This window comes from Diceros bicornis, chromosome 9 (genome assembly GCF_020826845.1).
Source record: "Diceros bicornis minor isolate mBicDic1 chromosome 9, mDicBic1.mat.cur, whole genome shotgun sequence".
NCBI classification, from domain to species: Eukaryota; Metazoa; Chordata; class Mammalia; order Perissodactyla; family Rhinocerotidae; genus Diceros; species Diceros bicornis.
Window position 1 is genome coordinate 1,886,485 of NC_080748.1, and position 27,165 is coordinate 1,913,649.

General features: G+C 46.5%; 2 protein-coding genes across 10 annotated transcripts in view; both read right to left on the reverse strand.

Annotated features, from left to right (window-relative positions):
* Positions 1 to 639: 639 nt before the first annotated feature.
* LOC131410021 (ral guanine nucleotide dissociation stimulator-like 3) overlaps positions 640 to 27,165 on the reverse strand; it is a 111,999-nt gene continuing 85,473 nt past the window's right edge. For 2 of the 8 annotated variants that reach the window (XM_058547739.1, XM_058547740.1), the window contains exons 2-7: positions 14,443 to 14,562; positions 5,587 to 5,689; positions 4,530 to 4,658; positions 3,179 to 3,250; positions 1,913 to 2,094; positions 1,076 to 1,371 (exon numbers count right to left, since the gene is read on the reverse strand). In XM_058547739.1, the coding sequence (XP_058403722.1) occupies positions 1,341 to 1,371; positions 1,913 to 2,094; positions 3,179 to 3,250; positions 4,530 to 4,565 (321 nt within the window). In that variant the 5' untranslated portion in view covers positions 4,566 to 4,658; positions 5,587 to 5,689; positions 14,443 to 14,562 and the 3' untranslated portion in view covers positions 1,076 to 1,340. Of the gene's footprint in view, positions 943 to 1,075; positions 1,372 to 1,912; positions 2,095 to 2,695; positions 2,867 to 3,178; positions 3,251 to 4,529; positions 4,842 to 5,586; positions 5,690 to 14,442; positions 14,563 to 27,165 lie in introns of those variants that run through there. The other 6 variants (XM_058547741.1, XR_009221099.1, XR_009221100.1 and 3 more) reach the window with 6 other exon arrangements.
* LOC131410023 (ral-GDS-related protein-like) lies at positions 5,919 to 7,132 on the reverse strand. Of its 2 annotated transcripts, none has more exons than XM_058547745.1 (2): positions 7,049 to 7,132; positions 5,919 to 6,279 (listed from the first exon to the last, which is right to left on the reverse strand). In XM_058547745.1, exons 1-2 carry the CDS (start codon positions 7,097 to 7,099, stop codon positions 6,028 to 6,030), a joined length of 303 nt encoding a protein of 100 aa, XP_058403728.1. In that variant the 5' UTR covers positions 7,100 to 7,132; the 3' UTR covers positions 5,919 to 6,027. The 2 variants fall into 2 exon arrangements, 1 of the variants encoding a protein (XP_058403728.1); XR_009221101.1 differs by lacking the exon at positions 5,919 to 6,279 and adding an exon at positions 6,863 to 6,948.

The window sequence follows — 27,165 nt, forward strand, 5'->3', positions numbered from 1 at the left end:
AGAAACCTCAACAGGAGAAGCAGAAAACATTCCTTCTTCCTCCAGAATGTAGAAAGGCACCCCCTGCCTATGGCACGACCTGGTCCTGGGTAGTGCTGTTTTAAAGACATCCACATTTCAGTGGTTGTTGCTTTGCCTGTGAAAGTACCATTAACCTTTAAATCCCAGGAGAACGGGCCGGGGACCGTGTCCGCCCCTGGAGCGGCTGAATGATACTGAAATGAACTTGTTCTCGGAGTTAGGGGGAATTGGGAGTGATGTCACTAGCCAAAAAGGGGGCTGGCCTTTCTCCCTTCTCCAACATACAATAAGTTGATGACTCAGAAGAGTTCTTTTTTTTTTTTTATAATTTTATTTATTTATTTTTTTCCCCCAAAGCCCCAGTAGATAGTTGTATGTCATAGTTGCATATCCTTCTAGTTGCTGTATGTGGGACGTGGCCTCAGCATGGCCGGAGAAGCGGTGCATCGGTGTGCGCCCGGGATCCGAACCCAGGCCGGCAGCAGCGGAGCGTGCGCACTTAACCACTAAGCCACGGGGCCGGCCCAGAAGAGTTCTTGATTCAAGGAGAAATGTGAGATTCTGTGTCTCACTCACATGCCTACAGAAAGCGACAGAACCACACCACAACTCCCAAGCTGTAAAGGGAACAGGACTTTAATATAATATTCAAATATGTCATTTATTATTTACAACAAATAACCACTGTCTCTCCCCAATGGGTGAGTAGGTGCTGAGGTAGAGATGTCAGGGAGCTGGGATGGGGTCATCCCTTCTCTCTTGGGCTTCAGGGGACCCCAGGAATCAGCTTACAATGCTCCCCTTCCCATCAAATGGGAGGAGCTGACCCTGTGCATCGCAAGCATCCCAGCTGTGTCCCCGCTGCTGAGGATGGGGCTGTGATCGGCCACTGGTATGGGGTTCGGGGTTGGGGCCTGGGGGCTGAGTAGAAGAGTCGGGTTATCTTGCGTGGCCTCCCTCAGAATCATGGCCCCCCACCATGTCCCCACTGCACTGGGTGCTCCAGACCCTGTGCTCAGTGCTGTCAGCCACCAGTACCCCATTTGTCCCTGCCACGTGAGCGATCATTTAGTATTACCTATTTCACAGAGGGGGAAACGGAGTCTCAGGAAGCTGAAGAGAGTCACCCCAGTCACAGGACTGGTCAATAGTGGAGCTGGGATCCCAGTGCCAGCTATCCGACTCCCCAAGGCCACGCTTAGCCCAAAGCCTTACTGAACCCCTAGGAGTCAGTCACCCCGGCCCAGACACTCACTCACCCCTGACCTTGATGATGGCCGGTTCTTCTTGGCCTTGCGTACTCTGCAGGCCAACTAGGTCTAGCGCTCTGGCTGGCAGGACAAGGTGTAGCTACAGGACAGAGAGGCACCTGTGAGCCTACCAGGAACCACACCTCAGGGGTCCCCCCACTGCCTGCCCAGCAGCTGGAGTCTGGGTGTCCCAGAGATCACCATGTAATCAGGCTGGGGGATGAGTGGGGCACCATGGAGACAGGCTCTCTGGACTGGCCAACAGGGAGAGTCCACCCCTGCCCTCACCCAACTCCTGCCCGGCCTCACCTCTCATTCTCGTTGAGCAACTCCATGTCCTGGAACGAGGCCCCAAATGGCTCCCTCGGGCTCTAGCTTGTAATTCTTTGCAGCCTCCTGGAGCAGCAGGATCTCCCTCATGACTCGGTATTCCTGGGACCAGAGGGAAGGAGAGGATGCAGACAGGGCCTGGGTGGGGGATGCTGCAGGGGTCTTGTTGGAGGTGAGGAGTGGGGCAGGGGACCAGTCCTGGAAACCATCCTTCCCTCCAGTTCCATCCAGGATCTACCAGTTCTCAGAATGGGAATAATCAACCCCTCCTCCAGGAAGATTTCCTTGATGCCATCCTCCCCTCAACCCACCCGCCAATTGGATGGGTCTCCCACTTCTCTGGTATCAAACTCTTCCACTCAATGTAAGATACAGCGGGTGAAGCCAAGGACTGTTCTGCCCAGAAGGTCTCTGATTTCCACCTCCTTCCTCTCCCCTGCAGGGAGTGCCACAGCTGCTCCTCAGTACTCTTCTCAAGGTTGATCCCATTCCCCTGGAAGGTAGACAGCCAGAGTCCATCAGACAAAGACCCCTAGCCTGACTAGCTCCCTATGCCCACCCCTTCTCATGTTGCACTACTGCCAGATCCCCAGAGGGGGCCAGGCATGCAGAGAAAACAGGACTTGGACCTAGGCTTGCCTCTGGGCTCCAGAGGAGGAGGACATGGGGGTGTAACTGAGGGACCTGGCAGCACAACTCTCTCTGATGACAGACTTGGAGGCTGAGGCTTCAGGCAGAGGGGACTGCTCAGGCACTTATGTGCTTCCTGACTTGGGGGGGGCCGACTTCTTTCTCCCTTCATGGGCAACATGGGAGTTACAGGCTGAGTCCAGCTCAGATAAAACCTCACGCAGCTCTGCCATCAGGCAACTCTGAGCTTCCCCAGCCTGGGTAACTGGAATGGGTTTCTCTGGCAGAAACTCTGTTCACTCATCGCTAAAATAGGCCTGATGCCCCAGCTGCCAGCGGTGGCTGCAAGGCTTTCATGAGAGGAGATGTGCCAAGTGCTGAGAACTCAGAGCTCAGTTCGGGGGCTCCCGCATCCCAAGGCTCAGAATCCTGGTCCTTCCTGCCTAGACCTCAGGTGCACCCACCTCGAAATAGTCACCCATCACCAGGTGCAGCATCAGCAGGTCACTGAGCAGAGTTCCAAGATAGGGGACAACACCTTGTGACATCGGGGTGTGGGTGGGATGAACCTTTGCTCTCAAGTCGACCCCATGTAGACCCTCTCCTGAAAAGTCCCCACACTCAGCCACCTGGCCCACCCCAGGGTTCCCACGAGGAGCAGCCTAGGACCCTCAGCAGCCTCCCGTCAATTCCTACTCCCTTCACACCCCAAGAACACCACACTCCTCCTCCTCACCTCCCAGGGCCGGCTTCTGGCAAATCACAGGGTGTGCAGTCCCTTGCCCTCCCCAAAACACACTCATCCTGCACCAGCTCTTCCAGGCCCTCCTCTTGGTCACTTCTACTGGGGGATTCAGACACTGTGGCACCAAGATGAAGGGCCCTCATCTTTTGATTTCAGGCCTCCAGCTGGGAGCACAGAGCCCCTCCCCCACAGGCACACTAACCTGCCGCTGCTGCTGCTTCTCCTGCACTCTCTGGGGGTTGCTCTCTGGGGGAGCAAACGTGGAGGGCCCCTCCTGCCAGGGTCGAGGACAGTGTCAGTGAGGACATACTCCCCTCACCCCATTTCTCTCCAGCACCACTGGCCTCCGACACTGGACATCTGACTTGAGTCAACTGGTACCAATGTCATTCCATCCTCCAAGGTCTTGTGATTCCAGAACAAGCCCAGCTCCAACTCTCACTCTGGGTGTGAGCTTGGGCTTGTGGCCTGGCCTCCTTGAGCCTGTTTCCTCATCTGGAAAGTGTGAGAACTCCGGCTACCACACAGGTTCTCATGAGGACTCAGTGTCACAAGACTGTCATCATTGTTCTGGCCCTCACCCCTCCAGGTGGAGTAGGCAGAAAGCTCCCACATTCCTTTCCTCCCTCTTACCTCAACACCACCCTGTGAGGCCTGCACCACACAATCACCATCCCTCCATTTCCCTGATGAGGAGACAGAGACCCAAACATAGGCAGTGTGTTGCTCAGGGGCCCACAGAAGAGAGGCCGCTTGCCCCTCTCAGTCAGAGGCCCTGTTCCAACATCCTTGCCTAACCCCCAGCCCCACCACTGACAAGAGTCCTGTCCCTTGAGCTCTCAAAGCTTGGTCCTGGGCTGAGTCATGGATGGAGAGGACGGGGTGTCTTGGGAGTCTGGTTGAGTGGCTCCTGCCTGCCCCAGTCCCGTGGAGTGTCTGGGCCCCAGGCTGGGCCAGAGGCCAAGCCAAAGCCTTCTCCTCCCCAAGGAACGCCTCAGGACATTCCCCTGCACTGAATCCTTTTTTTTTTTTTCGTGAGGAGATCAGCCTTGTGCTAACATCTGCCAATCCTCCTCTTTTTTTGCTGAGGAAGACTGGCCCTGGGCTAACATCCATGCCCATCTTCCTCCACTTTATATGGGACGTTGCCACATCATAGGTCGACAAGCGGTGCGTCGGTGCGCACCCGGGATCCGAACCGGCGAACCCTGAGCCGCCGCAGCGGAGTGCGCGCACTTAACCGCTTGCGCCACAGGGACGGCCCCTGAACTCTTTCTTTATCCACTCAAGAACTGGACCTCCAAGGTGCCACCTCTGATCAACAGAGAAGGGGATGACAGGACATTTTGATTCCCCGTTTACATGAAGCTCCTAAGGTCCTTTCAGCAGGATCCACTAAGAATCCATCAGTTGCCTAGACGCTTCTCATAAGCCACTGGGGGCATATGTCATTGCCAACCAGGCACTCAGGTTAGACTCCTGTGGTTGATTCAAGTGAAGTGACTGCTCTAGGGGTCGAGTGGGGAGTCCCAGAATGCACACACATCTCTCACCTGAGGATGAGCAGCCTGTTTTTCCACCTGGGCCATGGGAATCCTCTGCCACGCACATCCCTGGGGCAGGCAGGATGCAGCCCCTTGGAGATGTGGTGAAGATAGAAGGAGCAGCAGGGTCCTGGCTTCCTGAGGATAGGTTTAGGCTGAGGGCTAAACCCACCCCAACCACCCAACAGCCTGGAAGAAGCTACATCCAGCAGGATGGACATACATGGAAGCCAGAGACCTGTTGATGGCGCCAGCTCGGCAACTCCTCCTGGAACAGCCCAGCCAACACCATTGTGTCTCATGACCAGGGCCTCCCGCCCACAAATGGCACCCCACCTGCCCATGGGCAGAACAGATCCCTCTGCTTGTTAATCTGGATGAGATAGACGGGAATGTTTCAGAGAAAGTTCAAGGGAGAAACTATCAAAACCACAGCCTGCCCAGTGCCCCTCCTCCGCACCCCTCCTCTCTTTCCAGACCCCCAGCCTCCACTCTACCTTGATCATCAGGTCTCTGCTCAAGGACTTGTCTTGACTATTGAGTTCCTTAAGATTTTCAGAGCTCTCTCTCAGGGGAGGGGAAAGAACGAGGGATAAATTTAGGAATAATGTGAGGGGTCTGAATGCAAATCCCTTTTCTTTGCAAACCCAAGAGATTCAAACTGCCTGAAGGAGTGTTCTCACTGGGCTCCTCTGAGCGCTAAGGTCTCATGGTACTGGGAGGGGGCTCTCCTGTTGGTCACTGGGGTCTCCACTCCCCAGTTCTACAGAACAGCTCTGTTTTGACTGCTTTGAGTTTCAACTGGGCATGGGGTTCTGTTGCTATAAACACTTGAAAATCTCCAATTTGGCTCAACTTAGTACCTGACACTTAGGGAAGCCGAGTCCTAAAGCAGAACTGGTGCATTAAGGACCCCGGAAGGTTTAGAGACCCCCTGCCGAGGCCCAGGCCCTGTCCCCAGCATTTGCTGCCTCCCAGGAGTTCCCAGCTGACTGAGGGGCCAATGGCAGACATACAAGAGATCCCCCATCCACCCTGGTCCTCCTATGGAGAGAGGCCTACCCACCGGGAAACTTCCCCCGTGTGTTCTTCAGGTGGCTTGTGAAGGTTTTCTGCAGAGCAGAGTTGACAGTGCAGGACGAGAAGAAGTTCTTCAGGATCTCGAACTCCTGGGGAAGGGAAGAGAATGAGCTGTGAGGTGGGGCACTGTAGCCCAGCTTGCTCTAGCTTCAGTACCCTTCTATTTAAATCTCCCCTCCTGGATGAGACAGATGCTCAGGGAGTCCCAGAAGGGCACATTTAGGACCCAAAGAGTAACACTCACAGGGAGCAGGATTTTAGCTCAACCCAGGGAAGGAGCCAGGTAGGAAGTGAGCATCCTCTCACTGGGACCTGGAGTTAAAGTCAGCGGGCCCCTGGCAGGAAGGTCCTAGGGACTGTGCAGGGGCTTAGACCACACACTGCAATCCTGGGAGCTGATAAATGTGGAGAGGCAGTTCCCAAGGCTTCAGAGAGGGGCTCCACTGGGCCTCCCACAGCACACCTGGGCCACCTGGATCCAGCGCTCCACCACCCTCACCCTGTCCTGGGCTGTCTTGCTCGGGTCCCCGAGGCAGGGGATGATGACGAAGCTGGCCACCCTTCTGACGTGGTCGACGGTGGCCTGGAAGTTGGGTGTCTGGTGCTCATTGCCGGGCTTGTTCCTCTTGCCCCAGGTGGAGCCCAGACACGGAGAGGACACCACCTTCTGGAAGAGCTCCTGGAGAACAGGGGGAGTGTCACCGAGCCCTGCCACACCCCAGGTCTGTGCCTACAGCCCCCAAAGTCCCACACAGGAGTCACAGTTTAGAGCTGGAGCTCAGAAAGCTCAGGATGTGGCCTGAGCCTTGTGACAGTCCCTGGCTTTTCTTCTCTGTCCACTGAGGACACCCAGCACAGGATGACCCAGGACCCAATACTGGCAGGGAAGGGAGAGGGGCATTTGAACCCAGCCCGTGCTGGCTAACTCCAAGCTCCAGATGGTGGCTCAACTAGGCTCATCCCAAGGGGGCATCTTCCAATACCCTGATCCCCCCTCTGGTCCCACTCCACATTCTGATGCACATCCCCGCGTGGCAGCTACACCCACAGGCCTTGTCTGTCTCCCTTGTAGTGGAGTACACATCAGGCGTCTAATAAGTCCTGAGGCTGTTGAGACTCCTGAGCAGACGGTTGGGCCACCAGGGTCCAGGCTGTACACAGTGAGCCCTTCCCTGCACAGATGGGCCAGGGCCCACCCAGCTTTCCATCTCTTCTACCTCATGGAGTTGGCACAGTCACTCTGTGCAACAGGTCCTCTTAATGTCCACCTCCACGGTCTGCAGGTGGACAGCAAAGGCTTGGGTGTTCAGAAAGTTGCCCAGGTCTTATGATTGGTAAAGGGTGGAGCCTGGATTTGGGCCCAGATCATAGGAGTCTGGATCAGGTCTGGGGCAACGATAGCAGAGGGAAGGCCTGCCCCACACCACCCTGAAAGCCCAGCTGCTCACCGCATCCATCATGGTAAACTGCTCCACCACCAGCTTAGGAGGGAAGGCCATGAGATTAAGCTTCTCACGCTCCTTAAGAGCCACAGGTGGAGATGGACTTCTCACTAGAAATGATGGTCCAGGTGACTCTAGCTAAGCAGCTCCTACTCCTGCTGGAGCCCATGTTGGCCCTTGCTCCACCTCCAACACTGCTGGTGGAGGGGACACTGGCTCCAGTGCTAGAGGGGGTGGTGTCAACGGAGCTGGAGCCAGCTCTACCTCCACCACTGCCCACTGCTCTTCTTCTGCCGCTGGCTGGAGCTCAGCAGCTGACGCTGGAGTGGGATAAAAACAAAGATTCACCCACATAGCTGACTTTCCATGTGACCTTCTAAACACAAGAAAGATCCCACTCCCTTCCAGGAATACCCAGCCTGCAGTCCCCCTTACCATCTGGCTCTGCCTCAGTGGCCTCCAGAAGCTCACACCGGACAAGGGTAAGAGGGTCACGGCAGCTCATCTCCTAGCCAGGCAAGGTGACATTCATGTACATCCCCTTTAGCTTCAAAAAGGGACAGCCTGAGTCTGGTCCCTCCCTAGATCTAGTCCAACCTCATCATCTCAAGCTCCTGAGTGTGGAGACCCTCTGCTCCTGCTCTCATCTCAGAGCAGCACTGGAAAGTGTGGGTGGCCTCATGTACCTGCCCCTTGTCTAGTGAGTTTGTGGAGTTGAAACCATTGGGCAGTTACTCGACAACCTAATGAGTGGAGTTCTGCAAAGACTGCCTGGGAACTGGGCCAGAAGAAATCAGGGGCTGCCTGCACACTGCCACTGGGGCCAACCACCAAGAGAATATCTGTTCCTCAGTTCAGGCACAGAGGGGCATCTCTGCAAAGAACTCTGGTCAGGGAGGGAAGGAGATGAATCCTCTAGTGCTCGGTAACAATATGAGTAGAGGTGCTCACCTTCTCATGCTGCCAGGCATGGCCTGAAGTATGAACATGACCTAGCTGTTAGGTTTCCGACACCTAACAACCAGCACCTGCTCAGGAATGACCCGCCCCTTATGTCCTGCCTTCTCTCCTCCTCACAGACACATGCACACACACACACACACACAAAGAGGGGCAAGGGGTGTGGGGCTGATCAGGTGGGATCACAGCTGTGCCCTGGCCTGCACTAGCCTCCCCTGGGCTGCCCCGTGTTACCTTTCACAGCCTCCTGCCAGATGCCCAGAGGCGTCAAGAATTAAGGCTGAGCCAACATCGCCAACTACCAAAAAGATTCTCTTTCTGGGATTTTTTGAGCCCAGATCCTCCAAAAGTTGGGAAACAACAACAAAACATCTTTGCCTGTTGACTGTCTCCAATCAAGTGAGGTGGATGGGGCAATGTGGGTGCCTGGTTACCAGAGTTCTAAGATCTGTTGAGGTCTATGACCCCACGTCATCTCTTGAACTGTACACAATGAGACCACATAGCCCTACCCACAGGTCCCTGGAAACCTAACTAGGGACCTAGTTTTGAGGAGACAGAGATGAATGCAGACCTCCTTTTCCTTACTATTTCTTCATCCTGGGATAGTCCCTGTGCCTCTCAGGTCCTCCCCAGTCTCTAAACCTGCACCATGGGAATCAAGCTAGAATCTACTTCCTAGGGACATCACCCGGTGTATATGAGATAATATCTATTACCCCTGTGGGCTGGTGTCACATGTACCTAAGGCACAAACTTAGAGATGGAAGAATAACAAGGAGGGGTGGGATGTAGTACAGAACACCACTCAAAACAGGCCTGGGCTCCAAGAATGTGATATTGGGACAGTCACTTCCAACTTGGCCTCATTTTCAGGTCAACACCATGAGGGGGTTGCAACTAATGGAAATTCAGATATTGCCATCTGTGGCATAAAACCATTCAATTGTTTCCTGTTTTATGGAGAATGAGACCGAAGTGCCTCATCTTGGCCTATGAGGTGGGCAGCCTCCACAGTGGTACCCAGTAAGCCCCACCCATGTTATACACTTCCCCGTGGAACCACAAAGAGGTTAGTAACTGGCTTCTGAACATAATAAGAGCCAAAGTGATGGGATGTCTTGTCTAAATTTTAACTAAAAATGTCTCTCACTTCCTCTTACTCCCTCTCTCATGTGCCATCTCTCTCTCTCTCACTCTGTCAAATCCCTGGAAGTGAGGAATCAAATACCGGTGTATTGGGGCTGCCCAATGTGGAGGCACATTGAAGAGAGAAGCAAGGGAGTGCCTGGGCCAACAGACAGAAAGGAACTCAGGCTCTCAATACAAAATGAATTCTGAAGGCTGAGAGTGAACTTGTGGGCCAGTCCTCCCCTAGTCGAGCCTCAGTTGAGGCCACAGCCCCAATCTGTTAAACTCACTGAGACAGAGGCACCCAGCTAAAACATGCCTGATTGCTGACCCACACAAATTGTGAGATTGTCAACATTTGTTGTTTTGAAATGCAAGGTTAGGGGCAATGAAGTCAGAGAGGGAAAGGTAACAAACACAGCCTACCAGGCCCTGGCCCTACCTTCCACCCTAGCTCCTGTTCTCTTCTCCCAGCCTCCCTCCAGTTGCATTGGCCACCTTTCTAACCTCCTCTGGCCAAACTCACTTCTGCCTGTGAGACTCAGGACCAGTGGTGCCATCTCCCTGACACACTGCTCCCAGACTTGTGCAAGGCTGACTCCCTCTTGTCATTCCGGTCCCAGAAAATGTCACCCTAGAGAGGTCTTTCAGACCCTCCTACCCAGTGACGCCCAGCCCTCCCTCACAGCCCCCTGATGTGTTTCTCTACAGCACTTGCTCTTTTCTTTCTCATGTCTTTGCTTTTGTCCATTTCCCCTCTAGACTGTGAGCTCCCGGCAGGCAGGGACCACTTGGTCATTTTCATCCTGCACTTCAGCCCACCAGGGCACCTGGCACAGGGTGAGTGCTCAGGACACAGCTGCTGAATGAGTATATGGGTAGATCTTGCACCCCGCCCCCTGCTTTTGACCAACTTTCATTGTGGAGATGAACACTAGTAATAGGAGGTACAAGTTGTTTCTGAGGCAGGGGGACAGCCAGAAAGACCTCTGGTTGACTCTTCGCTGCTCCAGGAGCTCAAGAATAGTTCAGTGGACACCAAGTAAATTCCAGGATTACAGCAGAATGACTTGATATATATATATATTATGTAATGGTTACCAAAATAAGTTTAGTTAACATCAATCACCAAACAGAAAAAAAGATTGTTTCCTGATGATGAGGCTTTTTAGGATCTACTCTCTTAGCAAGTTTCAAATATACCACACAGCAATGTTAACTTAGTGCTGTATATCAAGTATACCTCAATACAACTGAAAAAAAATAAAAGCAAAAACTCACTGGCCACCACTGACACAAGAGGCTGCCCGCCCCCTCGTGGCCAGAACTAGCACTGCTGCCCAGGCCGGAACTCCAAACAGAAAGGAATCTTTCTTCAGGTGTCCTCAAGGCAGATGCTCTCCAGGGTCCCAGGGGTAAAGCAGCAGGACCTGTCAGCTTCGAGGGAGTGGGAGGAATCTCGGGAGCCTACCGTGCACCTCTCTTGCTTTTCCCCACCAGGTGTCCTCTTCACTCCTAAGGCATCCTAACTGCAGCCATGACAATGATTTCCCCTACTTCCAGATGAGGACCGCAAGGGTCCAACAAGGATTAGTCTTCTCCCTGGACTCTGGACTTGGTGTCCAGTGCTCTGGCATCTTCTTCCTTATCCTCAGTTCTCATCCACCCAAGCCCCCTAGCCTCGTCAGTTCTAAAGGATCTCCAGGGGCTGGAAATCATTTTCTCAGGGTTTCAGAGCACAGTAGGTCATCAACAGAGAACCTAGTCCAACAGACATGTAGTGAGTGCATGGAACACTTGGAGTCACTCGCTGGATGCACTCCACTTTATACAGGAGGACCCTCACTGAGATCTTCTCTCCTGTTCCCAATGCCTACACAAAGGGAGGATGGGCTCATCACAGTTTTGGGTGCCCACAGAGGTGGACTGCAGGACCCCAGTCCTGTGATCCCCAGGCTGGGCCAGGGATGGATCTGGAACAGGTAGACACCTAGGAACCTTAGGGATTCCTCTTCCCATCTCTGGGCCCCTGTGCACGAATCTAGGAGAACGGATGCTACTGCCCCGTGGGAGAGCTGCCTCCAACCTCTCTCCCTCCTGCCTCTTGTCACATCCCCGGTGTCAGCTCTTTCTTGACTGCACCTCAGTGTTCTCCATATGAGAAGTCAAGTATGACGGAGTGTGCCTGTGCAGGTGTGATGATGAGGAGAGGAAAATGACCCCATATGGAAAAGGGTGCGCAGCAATCCTCTAGGATCTTAAAGCCACTCATTGCCCAAGGAAACCTGAGGGAAGAGGTGGAGCCTTGGCCAAGTAAGCTGGAGCTCTCTCTAGTCCTCAGGACTCTGATGACCTCCTGTGGTCTGGGACAGTACCTGCCTCTTTCTAGGCCAGTTTCCCAACTGCACAGTGAGGGGTAAGATGTGCAACAGCACAAGCATGTGCTCGGCCAGGACAAGTCATCAGGCCCCATAGATACATTAAGTATGTTTTAATGTGTATTGAAGTGTATTGAAGACATTAATATTGCTGTGCAATCATCACCACGATCCATCTTCAGAACACTTCTCATTTTACAAAACTGAAACTCTATACCCATTCATGAATAATCCCCCATTCCCCCTCCTCCCACCCACTGGCAAACACCATTCTACTTTCTGTCTCTCTGAATCTGGTGATTTCAGGAAGCTCTAGAAGGGAAATCACACAAGGTTGTATTTTTGTGACTAGCTTATTTCATTTAGAGTAATATCTTGAAGGTTCATCCATGGTGTGCCGTATATTAGACTTTCCTTCATTTTTCAAGGATGAATAATATACCATTGTATGTATATAGCACATTTTGCTCATCCATACATCCCTGGACAGATACCATAGCAAGGCCCACAACCAAGCCCAAAATAAAATGGGGCCCCAGCCAGATTTTTCTCAACAGTACCCTGGAGACTACTTTTTTAAGCCATATCCCATATGATATTTACTAAGGATTTAATCTTGGGCCGAGAGTTGCTGTTCAGAAACTCCATTTCTCTTCCTTAAGCAAGTTTCAACTACTTTGAACCAATGAGACAACAAGACGGCTTGCAAGACTCAAACTGCAACTGCATAAGTGACTGGAGGATGAACTGGGGGACCAAGAACTCCCCTGCCAATCATGTTAAGGACACCGTCTTTTGAACGTGGGATGTGTGACAGAACATGAAAATCTGTGCTTGCACAAAATAAGTGACTGGAGGATGAACTGGGGGACCAAGAACTCCCCTGCCAATCATGTTAAGGACACCATCTTTTGAACGTGGGATGTGTGACAGAACATGAAAATCTGTGCTTGCACAAAATGCCTAGGACTGCTCCCAAACTTACTGCACCCGCTCCTTTGCCCTTTTCAAGCCCTTTTCAACAGCCCATTGGGGAGAAAGATTTAACCTTCGTCTCTTTGCTGGCCAACCTCGTAATAAAGCTTTTTCCCCTTCTACAAGAGCGGGTATCCTGTTTGGCTAATGGGTGCATTGGGCTGTAAGCCCTTCCTTGATTACAATACTTGTGTGGCTTCCATGTTTTAGCTATTATGAATAATGATGCCATGAACATGAGTGTTGAAATATGTCTTTGAGAACATGCTTTCAACTCCTTGGTGGGGTATACACCCAGAATAGGAATTGCTGGGTCCTATATAATTATATTTTTAATTTTTTTTAGGAATTGTTATACTGATTTCTAAAGCAACGATATATTCCCACCACAATACACAAGGGTTCCAACTTCTCCACATCTTGGCCAACAGTGGTTCTATTCTTTTTCTTCTTCTTTTTTTTTTCTTTTTGATAGATGCCATCCTAATGAATGTGAGGTGGTCTCTCACTGTGTATCTGATTTGCATTTCCCTAATGATTACTGATGATGAGCATCTTTTCATATGCTTATTGGTTATTTGCATATCTTCTTTGAGCAAATGTCTACTCATATACTTTGTTCAAATTTGATTTGAGTTGTTTGTTTTTTGTTGTTGAATTTAGGAGTTCTCTAACTATTCTGGATATTAAGCCTTTGTCAGATACATGGTTTGCAAATATGGTCGCCCATCCTATGGGTTGTGCTTTTACTCTGTTGATAATGGCTTTTGAGGCACAAAACTTTTTAATATCCATGAAGTCCAGCATATGTATTTTCCTATTTTATTGGCTGCTCTTGGGTGTCAGAACCATGAAATCATTACCAAATCCTATCTTGTCAAGTTTTGCCTTATGTTTTCTTCTAAGGGTATTATAGCATTAGCTCTTACACTTAGGTATTTGATTCACTGGGAATCAAGTTATGTATACAGTGTTAGGTAAATGTCCAAGTTGATTCCTTTGCATGTAGATATCCACTATTTCCAGCACAACTTGTTGAAAAGACTTTTCCCCATTTAATAATCTTGGCACCCTTGTCAAACATCATTTGATCACATGGGTGAGGGTTAATTTCTGGGCTCTCAATTCTGTTTCCATTGCTCAATATGGCTGTCTTTATGCCATGACAATGCTGTTTTGATACTGTAGATTTATAGTAAGTTTTCAATCAGGAAGAATCAGTCCTCCAACTTAGTATCTCCTTTCAAGATTATTTTTGGTATCTGGGCTTATTTGAGATTCCATAAGAATCTTAGGATGGGTTTTTTTCTATTTCAGCACAAAATGCCCTTGGGATTTTGATAAGGACTGCACTGCATTTGTTGATCTCTTTGGATAATGTTGATACCGTCACAATAAGGAGTGTTCCAATCCACGGTGATCGGATGTCTTTCATTTCTAATAGTGCCGGATGGCTGTTCAGGTGGGGGGGGGGCCCTCCTCGAGGTAGTCGTGAAGAAACCCACAGTTCCTCCTCACTGTGCCTTCCCCATTTCCTTAGAACCCATCAACAGTCAACAGAGGTCAAAATGCATGTAAAATGCACGCAGGAAGTTTTCAAAGATTGGATGTGCATGGAGCACACATTTCTTCCACTCCTCTCCATTAGCAAGAACCACGGACTGAAGCAGCAGACCCTAACACATGGAGACTGCAGACTCACCCAGCAGACCCCAACAAACGGGGACTGTGGACTAACTAAGGGCCAGGGACTCGGGTTCCTGGCAGAACCATCTGGCAGCTCAAGCTGAACCACTAAGCCTTTGCCTGGCACTGCTGACTAACCAAGTGCTAAGACTGATGCTCTCTTAGAGCATCCTGTCAGTCTAGACTGACCCACTGACCCTGGACTGGAAAGCCAGGTAGATCAGGAGGTCAAGGCAAACAGAGTGGATCTCAGATCCAAGAGAAACTTACCCACAGCCCTCAGAAACAGTGAAAAAGATGGAGAACTCAAAGGTTTTGCTGGTACCAATGACTGTTTCTCATCCTCGAAGCCATCAGGCGTCTCCTTTGGATCCCACTGCTGCCACCAAACTGGTACAAAACAAAATAAAATTCAGTAAATTTTAAACATCTTATTGGCTTTATTCAACAGTTCATGAATCAGGCAGCATCCAGTCTAGCAGAGAGAAAGGACCTCCAAGGAGTTCTACAAAATGAAGGAATTTATAGGCAGAAGGGAGCAAGAACAAGGAAGTTACACTAGATAAAAAAGCGGGTTGGTTACTGCAAGGTTACTTTCCTTTAGAGGATGGCAGGGTTCTATCAGGAAGATGACCTACCTGCCGCGCATGAGGTGATTCCTGATTGACTGGTTTAAGATTCTATTCCTGGGAGGGCCAAAAGTCTAATTAAGTCTCGACTTGTTTATGTGAGGCATAGCCTAAGCGGCTCCATTTGGGTCTGGTGTCTTGTTTTAAACACATGACTTCTGCTGGTCCCTGCTTTCCCCAGTTACCCCCCGGCTGTCCCTTCACTGACCATTGTTGGTCACACACCCACTGCACCTGCCTCCAGTCCTTCCCCTTCAACACCGTAATCTCACACACAGCTCCTCCCGACACTATCATGACGTCTCCCACCACACGTCGCCTATACTTTCCACACTGCCATCAAGATGCTTCACAAACACCACCACCATTTATGTCCAATGGGCTGAGAGGCCTGCCCGTGCACTGGGAATCAGGAGCCGCAGGGTCTGTCACTTGGCCTCCAATCACCTATTGTACCCCAGCTGAAGGGCTTACCCTGCGGAGACACTCAGTTTTACCCAACTCAATCGCACAACATCTTTGCCCCAGGCTTCCTTCAAAATGCTCCACCCACTTTCTGCCCCAACTGCTCCTTGAGGAGTCATTTTGGGGTAGCCTTCGAGACCACCTTGGTGATTTTGTGCTCAGGCCCAAACAGATCTTGGCCGACAAACACTTTAACCATACCCCCTGAAATCATATAGCATAGGTAACTAGTGAATGGGTGCAAATTACTGGTTTTACTTCCAAAGGCCGTAATGAATATTTCACACCAGGAACATCCACTTTTGGGTTTTACTGTAGGCTGATATCACAAGGCTCTCACACAGTGAGGCTCTCTCTTCCCCAGCCCTCTGAGCAGATTTCTCCAAGCTATATTCTGCAATACATCATTGTTTCTATCTCAGCCTGCTTCCCTCAGGTTGCAGGTCCCCTGAGGTTCCTGCCCTGACTGGCTACCACCAACCCATGGAGACACTGTCAGTCCTATAGGACTGGGTGTTCAGTTCTACTAGGACTGACTGACTGGACTGGACACAGGTGCGGTGGCCCTACCCACGCAAAATCAGGTAACTGAGGCAACCAAGAAGTATCAAAAACCGTAACCCAACATCGACAACAACTCCATAAGACCCTATCCTAGCCCTTGTGGAACAGTCTCATGAGTCTCTTGCCTAAATGGTTTTAGAGAATGGCCTGGCCCTAGATTGTCTATACCAACCAACGAAGGAGGGGTTTTTGCCTTTCTTAGAACCACTTGCTGAATGTACATCAACACACAAGTTCAAACCTACCTCCACCAGATGGCCCAAGAGGTTAAAATATTGCGTAATGTTACCTAAATCTTTTAAAAGATACCCAAGGCCCCCGAGATCACTGACCTATTTTCATGGCTGGTCTTTCCAAGTTGGCGACAATGGAAACAGACTGGATTTTAGACTGTTGCTTGTACAATTTTAGGATCTGTTACTATAGCCATCATCGGATATTTACTCTCTTGGCTACAATGTGCCCTATCCCTAATAACTCTATTAATTACGCTTATTAACTATCCCAACCAACTTTAAATTAACTAAATTAAAATTAATCAATACCCTGATTAATTTAAATAATTCAAAATTTTTATGGAGAATCTACTTAACACAGAATACACTGTTGTAAGCATTTAAAGTATACAGTTCAGTGCCATTTAGTACAATGATTATGTCGTGTGGTTATCACCACTAACTAATTCCAGAACATTTTCAACACCCCCAAACAAACCCATACTCATTCACACTATTTTCTCCTAACCCAAGCCCATGAAAACAACTCATCTGTTTTCTCTCCCTATTGATTTGCCTATTCTGGACAGTTCATTCAAATGGCATCATGCTATCTGTGGCCTTTGTGGACGACTTCAGTGAGCACACATGTTTCAAGGTTCATCCATGGCCGAGCATGTAGCAGTAGCTTATTCCTTTTTATGGCTCCATAATGTCCTATATTATGAATAGGGCACATTTGGTTTATGCAGTCATAACTGGATAGAAATTTGGGTTTGTTCCACTTTTGGACCACTGTGAATAATGTTGCTTTGAATATCCATGGAAAAGTTTTTCTTTGAACATATGTTTCCAATGGTCTTTTGGACATACCAACCTTGTGACTCTCCTGGTCCATGGTAATTCTAGGTTTAAGATTTTTAAAAATGGCAAACTGTTTTCTGCAGTGGATGCATCAAATTACTTTCCCACCAGTAATGTATGTGGGTTTCCCATTCTCCATATCTTTACTAACACTTGTTACTTTCCATTATGTGGAGTATAGCCTTCATTTTGAGTGTGAAATAGTATCACACTATGCTTTGAATTTGCATTTTCTTAATGATTTATGATACTGAGCATCTATCTAGTGCTTATTGGCCATCTGTGTTTCACCTGGAGACATGTCCATTGCAGCTAGTTACCCATTTTCATTGGGTAACCAATGAAAATGGTTTCATTTCAAATTTCTTTGAATGAAGTTTCATTTCAAACTTCTTTGTTTTTTATAATTGAGTTCTAAGAGATCTACCCCAGGTAGATTCCATGGCTCCAGGCTCCCCGGGGGCTACTAGGAACTCAGGCCCGTGGCTTAGCACACCACCTGCCAGTTCCAGCAGCCATAGACAGCTCTCATGGAACCAGGCTTCTGACAGGCTTCTGCAGAACCAAGCCCCCAGCCCACCCAGGTGCTTGCTGACTCAGGCGGCCCCAGGCAGCTCCCATGGCACCAGGCACTGGCAGGTTCCCATGAACCCAGTCTTCCATCTTGACCCAGCGCCTGCTGGCTCCTGCAATCTCAGGTAGCTCCTGTGGCCCCAGGCTACCAGGAATCCAGACTTCTGGCCCACACCAGCACAAACTGTCTCTCATGGCACAGGCTTCTGGCAGGCTCCCGTGAGCCAAGACTCTCAGATCATCCCAGCTCTGGCCAACTCTCATGGCCCTGGATGACTCCTGTGGTCACAGGCTCTCAATGAGGACCTGCCAAACCAGGGTCCAGTGGGGTTACTCGTGAACTCAGGGTCCCAGCTGTGCCCAGGGCCAGACACAATACCGTGGACCCAAGCTTTCCACTCACCCCAGTACCAGGCTGCTCAAGGACTCCAGCAACAAGCCTGCCCCTGGACACCACCAGATGGCCTACCCAGGACCCCTAGATGGGCTGAATGTGAAGGCTTTGGTTTACTAAAGCCAGTCTGTAATAAGTGGAAGAAATGCCTACTTCCTCAAATTTGCAGACACCAATGGAAGGTCACAAGGATCATGAATAATCAAAGATCCATGACACCACCAAAGAAAAAGAATAAAACTCCAATGACCGACAAAGAAATGGAGATATAGGAACTATGTGACAAAGACTTCAGAACAATGCTCTTTGAGAAATTCATAAAACTCTAAGGAAACAAAGATAGACTACTAAATAAAATAAGGAAATAGTGCATGAACAAGTGAGAAGTTCAACATAGAAACAGAAATCGTTAAGGAAAAATAAACAGAAATCCTAGAGTTGAAGAACACAATGACTGAACTGAAGAATTCAATAGAGACCTTCTAAATCAGATTCAACCATGTACAAGAAATAATTAGTGCACTAGAAGATGTGTCATCTGAAATCATCGAGTCAAAGGAGCAAAAAGAAAAAAAAGGAACAGATAAGATTGGGGAAAGGCAGTGTGAATTATGGGATACCTTGAAAAGAAATAGATAAGCATTATTAAAATACCAGAGGAGAAGACAGGGAGAAAGGAAAAGAAAGTTGACTTAAAAAAGTAGCAGCTGACACCCTCCCAAATCTGGGGAGAGATGTAGACATCCAAGGTCCTGAAGCCGATCAGTCACCCTAAAATTTCAAACTAAAACATTCTTCTCCAAGACACATTGTAACAAAACTATCTAAACTCAAAAAAAGGATCAAACAACATGATCAAGTTCAACATGATGCAAATCAATGAATGTGATGCACCACATTGATAGAATGAAAGATAAAAATCCTAAAATAATCTCTCAAATCAGAAAAAGCAGTTTGACAAATTCAACCCCCCTTCATGATAAAAACTCTCAAGAAAGGGTTACAGAAGGAACATACCTAAACATAATAAAAGGTTTACATGACAAACCCACAGCTAACATCATATTGAACAGTGAAAGGTTGAAAGCTTTCTTGCTAAGACAAAGAACAAGACAAGGGAGCCCAGTCTCAACACCACTCTTCAACATACTGCTGCAAGTCTTAACCAGAGACATTTGGCCAGAGAAAGAAATATAAAGCATCTAAATTGGAAATGAAGAAACAAAGTGGTCTCTGTTTGCAGATATGATTTTATGTAGAGAAATACTTAAAGACTCCTCCCCAAACTGTTAGGACTAATAAACAAATTCACTCAAGCTGCAGGAGACAAAATCAACATATAGAAATCTCTTGCCTTTCTCTACACTAACAATGAACTATTTAAAAATGATATAAAGGGCCGGCCCCGTGGCTTAGCAGTAAAGTGTGCGAGCTCCACTGCTGGCGGCCGGGGTTCGGATCCTGGGCGCGCACTGACGCACCACGTCTCCGGCCATGCTGAGGCCGAGTCCCACATACAGCAACTAGAAGGACGTGGAGCTATGACATACACCTATCTACTGGGGCTTTGGGGGAAAAAATAAATAAATAAAAATTATTAAAAAAAATGATATAAAGAAAAAAATCCTATTTACAATGCCATCAAAAATAGTAAAATACTCATGAATAAATTTAACCAAGAAGGTGAAAGATCTAGAAACTAACAACTATAAGACACAGAGGAAAGAAATCAAAGACACAAAGAAATGAAAAGATATCTTATGCTCATGGATCAGAAGAATTAGTATTGTTAAAATGTTCATGCTATTCAATGCCATCTCAAGATTCTCTGCAATTCCTATTAAAATTCCCATGGCATTTTTCAGAGAAATAGAACAGATAATCCTAATATTCATGTGGATCCACAAAAGACCTCCAATAACCAAAGGAACCCCGAGAAAGAAAAAGCTGAAGGCATCACAATTTCTGATTTCAAATTTTATTACAAATCTATAGTAATAAAAACAGTATGATACAGGTATAAAATGAGACATCTAGACCAATAGAACAGAATCAAGGACCCAGAAATAAAACCACACACATACAGTTTGCTAACAGTTGACAAGTCAGCTAAGAAGACTCCATGGGGAATGGATAGTTTCTACAACAAATGCTGTTGGGAAAACTGGATAACCACATGCAGAAAACTGAAATTGGACCCCTATTTTACACCACTCTAAAAATGATCCCAAATTGAATTAAAGACTTAAAGGTAAGACACCAAATATAAAACAACTAGAAGAAAATATAGAGAAAAAAGCCCCATGAAACTGGTCTTGACATCGAGTTTTTTGGATATAATATCAAAAGTGCAAGCAACAAATGCAAAACTTAACAAGTGGGATGACATCAATCTAAAAAGCTTCTGCATAGCAAATGAAAAAATCGGCAAACTAAAGGGGTTAATATCCACAGTATATAAGAAACTCTTACAACTCAACAGCAAAGAAACCAACAAAACAATATGAAAATGGTCAAAGGACCTGAATAGATACTTTTCCAAAGAAGACATAAAAATGGTCAACAGGTACATGAAAAGATGCTCGTAATCACTCATCATCAGGGAAATGAAATCAAAACTACAATGAGATATCACCTCACACCTGCTAGAATGGTTATTCTCAAAGAGACAACAGACAACAAGTGTTGGCGAGGCTGTATAGAAGAGAGAACCCTGTGCACTGATGGTATGAATGTAAATTGCTACAGTCACTATGGAAAAAATATGGAATTTTCTCAAAAAAATAAAAATAGAAATATATATAAATGAGCAATTCCACTTCTGCTTGTATATCCAAAGGAAATGAAGTCACTATTCTGAAGAGATATCTGCACCCCCATGTTCATTTCAACATTATTCACAAACAGAGAACATGGACACAATCCAGGTGTCCCTCAATGGATAAATAGATAAAGAAAATGTGAGCTATATGTATACATGTAATATATAATGGGATATTATTCAGCCATGCAGGAGAATGAAATCCTGCATTTTGAGATACCATGGATGGACCTTGAGGCATTGCGCTAAGTGATATAAGTCAGACGGAGAAAGACAAATACTATATATTCTCACTCATATGTGAAATCGAAAAAAGCCCAACTCAAAGGAATAGAGACAAGAATGGGTTTCCCAGGGTCCCGGGGTTAGGGGAAATGGGGAGATGTGAGTCAAATTGCACAAATTTCTAGCTGTAAAATGAACAAGTTTTGGGGATCTAATGTACAGCATGGTGATCATAATTAACAATACTATATTATAGACTTGAAATTTGTTAAGAGAGTAGATCTTGAAAGTGATCACTAGAAAAAACAAGTTAATTATGTGAGGGAATGGAGGTGTTAACTCAGGGTATTGTGGTAATCCTTTCACAAATCACCATCTTGAACACCTAAAACTTACATATGTTATATGTCACTAATATTTAAAGAAATCTAAAAAAAAAATCTCTCAACAAAGTAAAACCCAGGACCAGATGACTGCACTGGTGAATTCTACCAAAACATTTAAAGAAGTATTAAAAACAAGATTTCTTACACTCTGTCAAATATTGAAAAAGAGGGAACACTTCCAAGCTCACTTTACGAGGCCAGCATTACCCTGATACCAACACTAGACAAGGACACTAAAAGAAAATAAAATTACAGACCATTATCCCTGATGAACATAGATGCAAAAATCCTCAACAAAATACTAGCCAATTAAAAATGAATTCAATAGCATATTAAAAGAGTTATACACTACCACCAAGTGAAATTTATTCCTGGTATACAAAAATCGATCAATGTAATAAGCCACATCCAGAAAATGAAGGGGAAAAAAATGACCAACTCAATTGATGCAGAAAACCAATTGGCAAAATTCAACGCCCTTTCATGATAAAACACTCAACAAACTAGGAATAGAACGAAAGTGCCTCAACATAACATAAGCCATATATGAAAAACACACAGCAAACATATTACTGAATGATGGAAGACTGAAAGCTTTTCCTCTAAGATCAGGAACAAGGCAAGGATGCTCACTTGCACCACTTCTATTCAACACAGTATTGAAAGTTCAAGCCAGAACCATGAGGCAATAAAAATAAATAAATAAATAAAAGGCATCTAAATTGGAAAGAAATAAGTAAAATGGTCTCTGTTTGAAGATGATATCATGTCGTATGTAGAAAAATCCAAAAGACTCCACAAAAAAGCCGTTTGATCTAACAAATGAATTCAGAAAAGTAGCAGGATACAAAGTCAACACACAAAAATCGGCAGCATTTCTATACACGAACCATGAGCTCTCTGGAAAGGAAATTACAAAAACAATTCATTTATAATAGTATCAGAAAGAATAACATGCTTAGGAATTAACTTAACCAAGGAGGTGAAAGGCTTACACCATAAAAACTACAAAACATTTCAGAAAGAAATTAAAGAAGACGTTCATAAATGGACACACATCCCATGTTCATGGATTGGAAGGCTTACTATTGTTAAAGTGTCAGTATTACCCAAAGCAATCTACAGATTCAATGTATTCCCTATCCAAATCCTAATGATATTTTTTGCAGAAATAGAAAAACCCGTCCTAAAATTCACATGGAATCTCAAGGGACTCAGAACAGCCAACAACAATCTTGCAAAAGAAGAACAAAACTGGAGGACTCACACTTCCTGATTTCAAAACTTACTACAAAGCTACAGTAATCAATAGTATGGTATTGTCATAAAGACAAACATAGAGATCAATGGCATAGAATAGCAAGCCCAGAAACAAACCCTCACATATATGGTCAAGTGATTTTTGACAAGGGTGCCAAGACCATGGAATGGAGAAAGGTTTCTTTTCAACAAATGGTGCTGGGAAAACTGGATATCCCCATGCAAAATCTTGAAGCTGGACCCCATCCAACACTAGATACAAAAATTAACTCAAAATGGATCAAGGACATAAATGTAAGACCTCAAACAAGAAAATTCTTAGAAGAAAACATGAGATTAAATCTTCATGACACCAGACTTGGCAATGATTTCTTGGATATGACACCAAAGGCACAGGTAACAAAAGAAAAACAATGGAAAAATTGAACTCCATGAAAATTTTATAAGTTGGTACATCAAGAGGCACCCACAGAGTGGGACAAAATATTCGCAAATCATATTTCTGACAAGAGACTGGTATCCAGAATATACAGAGAAGTCCTAAATTAAACAAATAAAAAACAAGCCAATTCAAAAATGGGCATGGATTTGAAGACTCCGTTGCGAAAGAAGACTTAGAAATGGCATATAAGCACATGAAAAGATGCTCAACACCACTAATCATTAGGGAAATGCACATCAAAACCACAATGAGACACCACCTCACACCCACTAAGTTGAGTGCTATCGAAAAGACAAAACAGCAAGTGTTGGCCAAGATGCGGCAAAATGGGAACACTTGTACACTGTTGATAGGAATGTAAAATGGTGCAGCTGCTATGGAAAACAGTGTGGATGTTCCTCCAAAAAATTGAACATAGAATTATCATGTGATCCAGCAATTCCACTTCTGCATATGCACCCAAAAGACTTGAAAGCAGAGCCTTGAAGAGATATTTGTACACCCATGTTCATAGCAGTATTATTTACAATAGCTAAAACGTGGAAGCAACCCAAGTGTTTATTGACACATGAGTGGATACACAAAATGTAGTATATCCATACAATGGAATATTATTCAGTGTTAAAAAGGAAGCAAATTCTCCAATATGCTATACATGGATTAACCTTGGAGACATTATGCTAACTGAAATAAGCCAGTCACAAAAAGACAAATACTGTATGAACTGAGAGTAGTCAAATCATAGAGAGAGTAAGTAGAATGGTGGCTGCCAAGGGCTGGGGGAGGGGAGAAGGGAGGGTTATTGTTTAATAGGTATAGAGTTTCAGATTTACAAGAGTTATGTGGATGAATAGTGGTGGTGACTGTACAACTGTGGAAATGTATTTAACGCCATTGAAGTATACACTTAAAAATGGTTAAGATGAAACACTTTTTGTTATGTATATTTTGACTCAATATACAAAAAGGAAAAAAAAAGAAATGAGCTATCAAGTCACAAAAAGACATAGTGGACACTTAAATACATACTGCTAAGTGAAAGAAGCCAACCGGAAAAGGCTATATACACTGTTCCATAGTTTTCATATATTCCAATTACACGACATTCCAGAAAAGGCAAAACTAGAGAAACAGTATAAAGATCAGTGTTGCCAGGAGTTGGGGGGCAAGGGACGAAGAGGTAAAGCACAGGGATTTTAGGGCAATCCAACTCTTCCGTAGGATACTGTCATGGTGGATACATGAGATTATGCATTTGTCAAAATCCAAGTACATGACAGCAAGACAATGAACTTTAATGTAAACTACGGACTTGGTTATGAACGCTCTATGAGCATCAGCTCCTCACTTGTAAGGAATGGACTGCACTAACACAGGTGGTCAAGCAAGATGTTAACCGTAGGGGAAACTGTGGGGGAGGAGGGAGAAATGCTCTGCACTCTCTGCTGAATTTCTCTGTCCATCTAAAACTTTCCTAAAAAACAATCTATTAATTAAAAAATAATCAATGGAAGGTAGGGAGTGGGTAGAAATATAGACGAAACAGGAATATCAGAATATTAATAAATGTTGAAGCTGGGTAATAGAAACATGGGGGGCTATCACACTTTTCTGTTTAATTTGTGTATGTTCAAGGTTTTCCACAATAAAACATTTTGAAAGCTCCAGATTAAATCTAGATTATATGTACAAGGAATCAAAGAATGTGAAGAAAACAGATATTTTTGAAGCAAGTACACTGAGGGAACGTGCAATCACACTGGATAGAGAGTGAACGTCCTGGTTCTACCAGGAAGGTTCAGAGCTCAGTGAGCAAGGCAGGTGACAGCACAGTCAGGGAAGTGACAGATAATGATCACAGAAAAATGTTTGCCCTCACTAATCACAGAAATGCCAACCATGGGCCCTGACAGAACTGCCCCAGGATTTATAATGTCATGACACCCAGAATTAGAGCGGGCTCAGGGACAGAGCACCACGTCCTGTGAGAATACCAACCAGCATCGGCTTTCTGGAGGGCAAATCTCCCTAACCCTGGAACCTGCAGGCCACTGGCTCGGCTGCTCTGTTGTATGGAATCTGTCCAAAAACAAAGGGATTGGGTACAGATGATGGACTGAATAAACACATGTAGAGCCCCTTTGACATAGAATCCCTTAAAAATGACCCAAAGATTCCTTCATTGATGAACAAATTCATAATAGCCTTGGGAACCATCAAGAGAGCCGACATTTTGATGAAAACATCAAAGAGAGTCAACAGTTGGTGATCGGAGATCCCAGTGGGGAGCTCCATGTGAGCCATGAAGACCAAGCCACAGTGTCCTCTCTCCCTCTCCCTCCTCCCCCTGCCGTTCACCTAACACCTTCTGCATCGCCCCTCCACTCCCAACCACTGCCCACCTCACGCTCCAGGAATACAGGAGCAGAGGCACAGGGCGCCCTTTCCACGACCACATCTGTCCTCTTGCTCTCTGCCCGTCACCAGGCAGCGGAGCTCTCTTGACATTAGTACAGCCATGTTTGGCCGCTCCATTGACCTACAGCCACCAGCACAAAAAGAAATAAAAAAGCTGCTTTCTGCATGGTGGGAACTGGCCCTTCTCCCATGGAGATGGTTGCAATGTGTAAAAAATTCAAGGCCCCTCAAGCGCCGCAGCCTGGGGCAGACTGGCCATCTGAGCTGGGCTGGGAGGATAAGCAGGGTAAACAATGCACGTACACAACTACTGGGCTGGGACAATAGCCAGAGGGTGGGGCTCAGTGCTAGTACGCCACTGATAACCATTTGTGCATGGGAACATTGAATGCTCTCTCTGTAAACTCTGTAACTGCTTATATAAACTGCTGGAGACTGAGACACGGTGAGCGTTCCACCTGTGGAAGAGACGCCTTGCCCAGGACTGTGATTCCCGCCCAGCAGTGTCAATTGACAGGACTCTCCCAGCAGTGGGGCATGGATGTTGTGAGTAATTGATTTATTGTGAAGTAATTGATCTGATGTGTTCTCTTTTCAGTCAACCTGGTGTTTCTCTTTCTGGTTGATTTGTGTCATTTCACTTCAGTCGATCTGGTGTTTCCTTATCCGATAGATCTGATGTTTTTCCCTCTTATTATATGACCTATTCAAATGTGCTGCTATCTCAGCCGATGGGGATGTTTTCCCTTTCCAGTCGAGCTGGTGTTTTTTCCCTCTTATTATTTGACCTATTCAGATCTGTTTGCGGACTATCACCTTTACCATCCTCTCTATAATAAAATATACCTTCAGTCCATTTGTTTGGAGTGGAAAGTTTCTTTTACCTCTCCAATCGAATCCCCAAACCTCTCATAACAGGAGCCCAGCCCGGCACCTCTTCAGGGCCCAGCAGACTCCTCCTCCCTATCTGGTCCTACCTGCAGCACAGACACCTTGTAGCTAATCTCCGCCTTACAAACAAAACTCTCCCTTGGACCCATGCTCCCTTTTGGTTATTGTCCACTTTCCCAACTCCCCTTCATGGCTAAACCTCTTAAATAAAGTGCCTCATACCTACTGCCCTCCCATGGCTTCCCTTCCCCCACTCTAGACCCAGCTTTATTCTCACCCTCTCAAGGAGACTGAGGTCACCAGTGATCCCATGTGGCCGAGTCCAGCCATCTTTTCTCCATTCTGATCAGAGCTGTATCCCATCCAGCTGAGCACCCTTCCTTTCTGCAATACCCTTTCCCCTCATGGTTCCTGCAACTTCATGCTCCACCATTTCAGGCCCCTTTCCTGGACCCTCTTCAGCTACACCTCTGCAAACACTGCCTGCTCCTAGGCTGGGCCCAGGGCCCTTCCACAGCTACAGTGTCTCCAGGAAACCTCATTCAATTCCACGTTTTTAAATATCTCTGACCTCATCCCGACTCTGCTGACACACCAATGCAACTTTAAGAGGTTAGGTGCTAGCTCCCCAGCATCAGTACCTAAGGACTATCTCAGACTCGATTCGTCTCAAAATTTCACTGTCATATGAGTTCCAAAATAGCATCAAATCTTTCCAAAAGGAGGAAAAATTTGGATACAATAAACAGTTGTGAACAAAGTAACCAATAAAACGTATACTTACATCCAATCCTGGTTGCTTGATGGGGAAAATAAGAACACAGAACTAAGATCAGATATTCTCAA

Bases quoted from the DNA above. Each gene is read 5' to 3' on its own strand.
- LOC131410023 (XM_058547745.1), bottom strand. From the start codon at position 7,099: ATGGCCTTCCCTCCTAAGCTGGTGGTGGAGCAGTTTACCATGATGGAT. The intron at 6,280-7,048 runs GTGAGCAGCTGG...CCTGTTCTCCAG, and splicing joins AGTTTACCATGATGGATGCG to GAGCTCTTCCAGAAGGTGGT.